Source organism: Chiloscyllium plagiosum, chromosome 37 (genome assembly GCF_004010195.1).
Source record: "Chiloscyllium plagiosum isolate BGI_BamShark_2017 chromosome 37, ASM401019v2, whole genome shotgun sequence".
Classification (NCBI taxonomy): domain Eukaryota; kingdom Metazoa; phylum Chordata; class Chondrichthyes; order Orectolobiformes; family Hemiscylliidae; genus Chiloscyllium; species Chiloscyllium plagiosum.
Genome location: NC_057746.1, coordinates 18,089,976 through 18,100,600, shown reverse-complemented (window position 1 = coordinate 18,100,600; position 10,625 = coordinate 18,089,976). Strand labels below are relative to the sequence as shown.

Sequence of the window (10,625 nt, the reverse complement as noted above, 5' to 3'; positions counted from 1 at the left end):
ATGTTTCTTTCAATCCTTTGTAATTGTTCAAACTTTTTATTTGTTTTTCTGGTCTTCAATATCCTTGGTGTCACATCCTCTTTCTATTCGATGCCTCCAACAATCAGAATTGGCAATTCTCAGCAGCTTGTAACAATGTGAGTGTAATTAATGCTATCTGTATATAGACAGTCAGTCTCTGTCAACTCAGATTGTGTTTGGTTTATTTCAGGAGCAAACATCTCGGAGGAGGAGGTAGGACACTTTACTGAAACTCAGTGCAAGTTGGTGAAATTACTCAGGAAAGTATTTATGCTAAATTTCTAATCAATTAATGTTTAATATTTACAGAATTAGTGATGACCTTAATGTGCTCTCAATAACAGACGGTATCCTCTCCACTCAAACATTCTGCAGCCTCTTTCCTTTTCTTGTATGGAAAGAAATGCAGGAAGCCACTCAACCTGGTAAAGCTCAGATAAGTTCCTCCTTTAGTCTGGTTTATATTGTATAATTTGTATTTTTGTTCATGCAAATATCAAAGTCTGTAATGAGCAAAACTGTAGTTAATAGGAATCAGCGGAAATCTCTCTACTTTTTTGAGTAATACTGAACATCAGGGAAGATGGTTGTAATTGTTCAAGATCAACCATCTCAGCTCCCAGACATTTCTGGAGGAGTTTGTCAGAGTAATGGCTCGGCCTAAGCATCTTCAGCTGCTTCATGAATGGAATTCCCTCCATCATAAGGTCACGGTGGAGGTGATGGGATATTCACTAATGATTGCACAATAACAGCACCGTTTCCAACCTCTCAGATCCTGAAACAATCCATGTCCAAATACAATGAGGCCATGACTCTGTCCAGCTTTGGGGTGTCGAGTGACAAGTAACATTTGTGCCACACGAGTGCCAGGCAATGACCGTTTCCAACAAGAGAGAATGTAACCATCAACACTTGATGTTCAGTAACAATTCCATTCATCACTGCATCCTTCACTTGCAACATCCTGGAGGTTACCATTGACCAGAAACTGAACTCACCTGTCGAACACACACTATAGCTACAAGAGCAGGTCAGAGAGTCTGCAGCCAGTAACTCACCTACTGACTCCCCAGTTACTAGTTCTCCATCTATAAGGCAGAGATTTGGTGTATAATAGAGGTCTCTCCACTTGCCTGGATGACTGCAGCCCCAATTGTATTGAAGAAGCTCAACACAATCCAGGACAAAACAGGCTGCTTGAATGGCACTCCGTCTAATAACTCTAACATTCACTCCCTGCACCACTGACACACAGTTGCAGAAATGTGTCTTCAATTTTAAAAAAAAGTATTAGAAAACTCACCAAGCCTCATCAGACAGTAACTTCCAATTATGCAACCTGAACCGACTGGAAGGGTAAGGTTAGCAGACAAACAGGAACACCATCACCTGCAAATTGTCCTGTATGCCATACACCATGCTGAACTGGGCCAAAATGCTGGAAATCCTCCCCTAACTGCCCAGTGGATGTCCCTCCTCCACATGAGCGACAGTGGGTTAATGAGCAGCCTCCAGGATAATTAGGGTTGGACAATAAATGCTTGCCAAGACAGTGATGCAGACGTCTCCCGAATGTGAAATATCATCTTCAGCTGATCAGCTGTGACTGTTCAATCCCAAACCCTTTCACCAAGACAGGAACTCTCAGACACTGTTGTGTACGAGTTTTGAGAAGATTTCGAGCTCAGGTTGAGGTTCTGGATGTAGGTTTGCTCACTGAGCTGGGATGATCCAGACATTTTATCAACCTACTAGGTAACATCTTCAGTGGGGCCTCAGGCGAAGCAGTGTACATGATTCCTGCTCTCTATTTATATGTTTGGGTTTCTTTGGGTTGGTTATGTCATTTCATGTAGTGATGTCATTTCCTGTATTTTTTCTTGGGGGTGGTAGATGGGGTCTAAGTCGATGTGTTTGTTGATGGAGTTCCGATTGGAATGCCATGCTTCAAGGAATTCTTGTGAATTTCTGTTTGGCTTGTCCTAAGATGGATATCTTGTCTCAAACGAAGTGGTGTCCTCCCTTATCTGCATCAGAACATCATTCCAATGAGCCAACACACACTACAGCACAGAGGAACTACGGCAGAGCAGAGGAAACTCACCTATACCATGTATTCGAAAAGAAGAATAGATATCCAATGAACACAATCTACCGATTTCTCAGCAACAAACCCAAACAAGCAGACAAAACATATCCAGAAACTCTAGCCACTCTCCCCTACATCAAAAACATCTCGGAAATGACTGCCAAACTACTCAGACCCCTTGGCATCATGGTAGCCCACCAATCCACCAACCCACTAAAACAGCAGCTAATGAACTTGAAAGACCCTATATAGACAACAAGCAAAACTAATGTTATTTACAAAATACCCTGCAAGGACTGTAACAAACACTACAGGCAGAAAACTAGCCACCAGGATACATGAACATCAACTAGCCACAAAAAACATGACCCTCTCTCACTAGTATCCTTACATACAGATAAGGAAGGACACCACTTCGACTGGGACAACACATCCATCTTAGGACAAGCCAAACAGAGACACGCACAAGAATTCCCAGAAGCATGGCATTCCAACCGGAACTCCATCAACAACCACATTGAGTTAGACCATATCTCCCACCCCCTGAGAAAAAGAACAGGAAATTACATCACCATGGAAAATGACAAAACCACAGGAAATGAAATCACCAACCCCAACAAACACAAACATATAAATAGAAAGCAGGAATCATGTACAATGCTTCGCCTGAGGCCCTCTGAAGATGTTACCTAGTAGGGTGACGAAACATCTGGAAATGAGCCTTGCAGCTCAGCAAGCAAACATACATCCATACTCCTCTGTCTCCAGTGGCTGAAGAGAGGGGTGATCAGAGTTTGATCACTCTTTGATTTTCTCACAGACCACTTGATGCTCTGTTCTTTGTTTCAATGGTTCTATTTAAGCAAATACAGGGGATAGGATGATAAGTCAGGCTGTGCACAAACTCTGATTTAATGTCAAACAAGGAGTTAATACTTTATTCATTTCATAATCAATAACATTGATTACATTAGCTTTGAGAAGCTGTCCAATCAAGGTGCTGCACACACTTTTGATGCGGTGGTCACATGATCACTGGCCAATCTCCTCGATGTTCATGTTGATGACATCACAATGACCAGTTGTAGCAGTGCCCTGTACACCTCAGGGATTTACTGACATCATCAGGTTGAACAGTCTTGTGATGTAACACCTCCCAGGGGTCAGCTGACACTGCTCCATTATCCCAGCTAAACCGGGCTCCCTGTTAAATCCATGCATACTTTTCAATTCACAGAGATATTGATGGTTTAAGTAAATGGACATAAAGTTGGCAAACGGAGGATTAATTTGGGAAGGTTATTTATTTTGAAGAGAAATCAAAAGAACAAAGAATTATTTAAATGGAGAAAAACTGCAGAAAGGTGCACTACAAAGGCACTTGAGAGTATTTGTGCATGAAATACAGAAAGCTAGCACACAGGGACAGCAGGTAATCAGGAAGGGCTATTGGAATGGTGGCCCTTTTTTCAATGTAGTTGGGGAGTAAGAGCAGGGAATTACAAGGCCCTCATAGAGTACTGAACGAGCAGCTGGGATTTAAGGAAGTAATTGAGAGAGCAAAGTAGGTGCATGAGAAAACACTGGTGGCTAAAATGAGGGAGAAACCCAAGATATTTCTTCAGTCTATCAAGGGGAAGAGAATAACCAGCAAAATGTAGGTACCAAGGAACAATCTGGGGATGGAGCTGGAGGACAGAGGCAGGGTGTTAATTTATTACCTTGCTTCTGTCTTCACCTGGGAGAAGGACAATGGAAATTAGAATTTACAGTCATAGAGTCATAGAGATGTACAGCACGGAAACAGACTTTTCAGTCCAACCTGTCCATGCCGACCAGATATCCCAACTCAATCTGGTCCTATCTGCCAGCATCCGGTCCATATCCCTCCAAATCATTCCTATTCATATACCCCTCTAAATGCCTTTTAAATGTTGCAATTGTACCAGCCTCCACCACTTCCTCTGGCAGCTCATTCCATACACGTACCACCCTCTGTGTGAAAAGTGGCCCCTTAGGTGTCTTTTATATCTTTCCCCTCTCACCCTAAACCTATGCCCTCTAGTTCTGGACACCCCCAACACAGGGAAAAGACTTTGTCTATTTATCCTATCTATGCCGCTCATAATTTTGTAAACCTGTAATAAGGTCACCCCTCAGCCTCCAACGCTCCAGGGAAAACAGCCCTAGCCTGTTCAGACTCTTCCTATAGCTCAAATCCTCCAACCCTGGCAACATCCTTGTAAATCTTTTCTGAACCCTTTCAAATTTCACAATATCTTTCCGATAGGAAGGAGACCAGAATTGCACGCAATATTCTAACAGTTGCCTAACCAATGTCCTGTACAGCTGCAACATGACCTCCCAACTCCTGTACTCAATACTCTGACCAATAAAGGAAAGCATACTAAACACCTTCTTTATTATCCTATCTCCCTGCGACTCCACTTTCAAGGGGCTATAAACATGCACTCCAAAGTCTCTTTGTTCAGCAACACTCCCTAGGACTTTACCATTAAGTGTATAAGTCCTGCTAAGATTTGCTTTCACAAAATGTAGCACCTCACATTTTTCTGAATTAAACTCCATCTGCCACTTCTCAGCCCATTGGCCCATCTGGTCAAGATTCTGTTGTAATCTGAGGTAAACCTCTTCGCTGTCCACTACACCTCCAAATTTGGAGTCATCTGCAAACTAACTAACTATACCTCTTATGCTCATATCCAAATCATTTACATAAATGACAAAAAGTAGTGGACCCAGCACCGATCCTTGTGGCACTCCACTGGTCACAGGCCTCCAGTCTGAAAAACAACCCTCCACCACCACCCTCTGTCTTCTACCTTTGAGCCAGTTCTGTATCCAAATGGCTAGTTCTCCCTGTATTCTGTGAGATCTAACCTTGCTAACCAATCTCCCATGGGGAACCTTGTCGAACGCCTTAATGAAGTCCATATAGATCACATCTACCGCTCTGCCCTCATCAATCCTCTTTGTTACTTCTTCAAAATATTCAATCAAGTTTGTGAGACATGATTTGTCACTTTTGGGGAGTGAGACTGTGAGGTTTTTGAGCAAATTGACACAGGGATTAAAGAAATATTGGAGGTTTTGGCAGGGAACAAATTCCCCAAGTCCCAGATGAGATGGAACCCAGGTGGCTATGGGAGACAAACTTTTAATTCCTCTCTGGTCACTGGGAAATGCAGAGGTCTGGATAACAACTAACGTGGTTCCACCTTTCAAGAAGGCGATAGGGATAAACCAGGGAATGACAGAGCAGTGAGCCTCACATCAGTGGGAGGGAAACTATTGGATAAAATTCAGAAGGAGAGAATTAATCTCCACCTGGAGAGGCCAGGTTTGTTTTGGGATTAATCAGTATGGAGAAAGTGAGGTCTGCAGATGCTGGAGATCAGAGATGGAAATGTGTTGCTGGAAAAGCGCAGCAGGTCAGGCAGCATCTAGGGAACAGGAGAATCGACGTTTCGGGCATTAGCCCTTCTTCCTGAAGAAGGGCTAATGCCCGATTAATCAGTATGGCTTAGTCAGAGGGAGCTCATGCCGAACAAAGTTGATTGAGATATTTGAGGAGATGATAAGGTGTGTCAATGATGGCAGATATACATCTTTCAGCAAAGACCAGATCCCACATTTTGACGAATAATGAGGGCAAACAAGAGACAGTGAGATAGATGGCCAGTAGATTTAGAGAAGTGATGACACAGCAGGATCAGTCAGACAGATGGGTGACAGCCAGGAAAGGTAAGAAGGTGGTCCCGACATCTCCTGAGGCTGTACCCCTCTCAACCAGATATTCAGTTTTGTATACAGTTGAAAAGGATAGTCTCTCACAGAAAAGTAGAAGAGGCACTCAGATCTTGGACACTAAAAATAAGTTTTGGAGTTTGACAAAAATTTTTTAAATAATTGTCGGGGTCTCTGCTGTCCAGGGCACAGACAGGACACTCTGTGGCAGTGAGTGTTTATCCAGGATTATGTGTTGCTTTCTTGGTGCCGGGATTAAGGACATCTCAAAACATTTAAAGCGTGTTGTTAAAGGGGAGAGTGAGAAATTGGAAGTTATTGTAAACCTTGTTGGGAATGACACAGTTTATGGAAAAGCTTGAGGTTTTACAGAGTGAACATAAAAGATCAGGCAGAAGATTAATAAATTAAACTTCAAAAGTAGCAGCCTCTGGTTTACTCCCAGTGCCAAGCTTGAATGAAGGAAATAATGAAAGAATAAAGGGGATAAATGAATAGCTGGAGAGGTGGGGTAATGTTCAGGGATTCAGATTCTTGAATCATTGTGATCTCTTCCGGGACAGAGAAGGCCTATTCAAAAAGGATGGATTTCACCTAAACTGGAAAGGGACCAATATCCTGGTGGGAAGATTTGTTAGTTCTATTGAGGGAGAATGCAAATGATGAGAGAGAGGAGGTGGAGGGATCCTAAGTAGCAGAGTAAATACAAAGATAAATGAGGATGTTTTCAATCAGAAGGTTAATCAGAAAAGACAGACATGAGCAAGCCAGAGAATGAAGTAACTCTGAAGCATTAAGCTGCATTGATTTCAATGTAAGCAGTCTTGCACATCAGGTTAATAAGCTCAAGGCATGTTTGGGAACATAGGACTGGGATGTCATTGCTACTACAGAAACTTGGCTGATGAATGGATAGCACGGACAACTCAGTATTTCTGGGTTTCAGGTGCTATAGGAAGGATAAAAAGAGAGGCAAGAGAGGCTGGGCAGTGGCACTTTTGATTAAGGAAAGCATTACTGCTGTAATTGGAGCAGAGATTTCTTAATAATTGTCCAATGAAAATACATGGGTTGAAATTAGAAATAAAAAAGTGAATGATCACCTTGATGGGTTTGTACTATTGTCCTTCCAGTTGTCAGAGGGAAATTAAGGAACAGATATGGAGAGAAATCTCAGATATTTGTAAGAATAATAAGGTTGGAATGGCAGGTGAGTTTAATTTTCCTAACATTGACTGGGATTACCATAGTGTTAAACATTTGGATGGTAAAGAATGTGTTAAATGTGTCCAAGAAAATGTCCTTTATCGAAATGTAAATAGTCCCACCAGAGAAGGAGCAAAACTGAGAAGTGTGGTGGCCTGCACTTCTGTCCAGGCCTGTTCCTGGAGCCTGGACTTATACTTTCAGCTGGGGGATTCAAGCCTGGACATTAATTGTTGGGTCCAGAACACTTGCAGTGAATGGCAGTATTTTGGAGTCTGTGTCCTGGAACAGTGTGGAGCCTTGGCCATCTCCTTATTATTACACTGTGACTACGGACTATCTGCTGCCAGTGACTATTGTTTTGGCCCTGTGGGTTGTGGGTTGTGGGTTGTAGGGGTGGGGTCAGGTCAGGACAGAGCTGGCTGAGGTGATTGATTGGCAAGTGAGGTTTTACAGCACTCTTTCAGTTTCCTTTACCTACTATGTGTGGAGAGGAGGGTTGGTCCTGGTTTGGGAGGTGACCTGGTCCTGGTTTGGGAGGTGACCGTGGGCATTCAAAACTAACTTAGGGAGTGGAGCCCAGTCGTTCATTCCTACAGGAGGGCAGTGGGTGCATCCTGTGCACCCCCACCCCCAGGGGAAACTTTACAATCACCCCAACTTGACCATTGAGGGATGTGGAGCTGCCTTGGTGGCAAGGGGATGGGGGTTAGTCAGCGCCCCACCATTGTCACTGCTTCGAAGATATACAAGAAGATGGTGTCCTTCCTGAAGACTGAGTGGGCAGTGTACCTTGCCCTGGAGAAGGGGCTGACTGTTGGTGGGAGGTTCTCGCCTGTTGACCCTCTGGAGGTAGTTCCTCCCTCACAAAGGAGAGTGGTACTGGGCTCATCAGGAAGGTGTGGGATTTGGGGTCCAGCTCAGCATCTGTCGATGATGAAACTGCGAGTGAGCAAGTGGTACCTCAGTTTCCCCTGCTCCCCCAACCCCCAACCCACATGCCCTGTGTGCCCTATCCTCCAGAAAAGATGCCACACCTCGGGGTGGGAGAGACGGGGGACTCCAGTACAAATGACAACTTCCTCCGAAGTCTAAGGAAGTACCTTCACCCGGAAACCCCTTCCCCTCCTCACTAGGGGAGGGAGACACGAACCTGCTCACACAATCCATCGTAACTGGACCAGGCCCCTCAGAAGCTGAGGTGGGTGTGGCTGCTGAGGTCTTGTCCATGCCACAAGAACTGGAGGGCCTTGTGGTACTGCCTGTGCTGACTGGGGACTGAGGTGGGAGGATAGCTACACTGAGGGCATCCTGGATGGGAGTGATGAAGGAGCAGGCCTCCTCACTCCCTCCCAGGCCTTTATGTCAGGCACTCTCTGCCCTCACTGGGGAATCTTTTCCCAGATACAGAGGGTGACCCAGTGCCGGGAATGGAGCAGGTTACTGAACTACTGCCCCAAGAGGTGCAACATTTTGCTCAATGCTTTAGTTGAGGCTGATATAATCCGAGACTTGGAGCTCCCTGCAAAGGATCCTCCTGCTGTCAACCCTGGGGGTAGGGTCAAGGCAGGGGTATGTCAGCCCGGTGACACACAGACACCTCCTTCACTTGATGCAGTCATGAAGACATTCAAAGCTAACCTCAATGTCAATGGCAGCAGGAGGGCCCAGCGCAGATTTCATATTGTTTCTTTCCTTCACCTCCTTGAGGCTACGGTGAAATGTAGGTGATGCTATGGTGGGATGTGGGCAAGTCTCATGTCCGTTTGTCAGGATGGAGGGGTTAGAGAAAGTACTGCTCAACCTGGAGTCACGTCTCAGTCAGCCCGATGTGGACCCGGCCCTGTGGGGGGTGTATGAAGAGAAGAAGGCCGCGCTCCGGGATCTGCAGCTCACTGGGTCCTGGGGTGTGTACGTGAGATCACGGATCCAGTTCCTTCAGGATCCCGACCCCCGCTTCCCCTTCTTCTACTCACTGGGAAAAAGGCCCAGGATCCACCAGCAGCATCTTGTTCCGATGGGGGATCTGCCCCTCTGAGCTTGGAGCTGACCCCTGCCCTCAACCGTCTTTCCAGGGGAAAGTCCCCGGGGCTGGACGGGCTGACCGTGGCGTTCCTCAGGGCATTCTGGGACATCCTGGAGGAATGTATCACGACCGGAGAGATGTCCCTTTCTTGGTGCAGGACCGTCATCACTCTGTTGCCTAGGAAGGGGATATCTGTTTGTTAAAGAATTGGTGCCCGGTCTCCCTCCTCAGCACAAACTACAAAATCTTTACCCGGGCAATTTCGACTCCCCTTGGCACCTCGGGACTCTGACAGCTTTCGGGTTTGGGACACGTTTTGTCGCTGGGATCTGAGTTCTGTACGCCGCCGCGGAGTGCCCAGTGAAGGTTAACGGGTCCCTGACGGTGCCCCTACGCTGTGGGAGAGGAGTGTGTCAGGGCTGGCCCCTGTCCACCCAGCTTTATTCTCTCTGTGTGGAGCCATTCCTGTGCCTCTTGTGTAAGCAGCTTTCGGGTTTCGCTCTGCGCAGGCCGGGGCTGGAGGGGATTTTTCCGGCTTACACCGACACCGTGTTCCTCATGGTCACAGACCCAGCTGACCTGCGGAGGATGTGCGAGTGCCAGGAGGTCTACTCTGCAGCGTCCTCCACAAGGATCAACTGGAGCAAGAGTTTGGGAATTCTGGTCGATCCGTGAGGATGGAACCCCTTGCCGGAGGAGCTCCGGTGCTTCACGTGGAGTCCCCCTCCCCTCCTCTACCTGGGAATCCACCTTCACCGTGCTGAGGAATCCTGGCCGGGAATTGGCAAGTGTTGGAGACTAAGGTGACCACTCCCCCAGCTCGCTGGACAGGAGTGCTCCGAGTGATGTCCTACAGGGTGCGAGTGCTGCTCAGAAACCAGCTGGTGGCCGCCATGTTGTGGGACCGGCTGGTCACTTTGGGCCCTCCCCCGGCTTTGTCACCACCATTCAGAAACAGCTCCTCGGGTTTTTCTGGGACAAGGGGCAACACTGGGTTCGGAGTCTCCCGCTTGAGGAGGGTGGTCAGGGGCTGGTGTACCTTCACGCCCAGGGAGTGACTTTCCACCTTCAGACCCTGTAGTGATACCTTTCCATCGAGCCTCCTCCAGGGTGGGACACCCTGATGACATATTGCTTCCGTCAGGTGCACGGCCTCCATTATGACACACAGTTCCTGTTCATGGAGTGGTCCCAGCTTCGGGTCTTCTTCCAGGAATTGCCTGTCTCCTATCTGGACCCAATCACAGTCTGGGACACGGTCAGCTCCCCCCCACCCAGGAGCTCTCCCCCTCCGGGGAGTGGGGGATCTCGTCAGGAAGAGCCTGCTCAGGAACAGGTTCCTCCTCGAGCACGGATTGTGCTGCCTGAGGGAGGAGAGAGCTCGGGATACAGGGCTGACCAGAGTCAGGGACGTGCTGGATGGCAGGGAGTGGGCTGGATAACACCGGCATAGTGAGGGAGTGGGTCCACCTCCGGTTCCCGATCCAAGCTGTCCGCAGTCTGACAGACAAG

At 46.9% G+C, this 10,625-nt stretch overlaps 1 protein-coding gene across 1 annotated transcript in view; it reads left to right on the top strand.

Annotated features, from left to right (window-relative positions):
• The window catches only part of LOC122541247 (nuclear factor 7, brain-like), an 18,923-nt gene that overhangs the window by 5,733 nt on the left and 2,565 nt on the right, over nt 1–10,625 (top strand). Inside the window, exons 4-5 of the mRNA XM_043677864.1 lie at nt 212–234; nt 331–446. Of these exons, the coding sequence (XP_043533799.1) occupies nt 212–234; nt 331–446 (139 nt within the window). The remainder of the gene's footprint in view (nt 1–211; nt 235–330; nt 447–10,625) is intronic.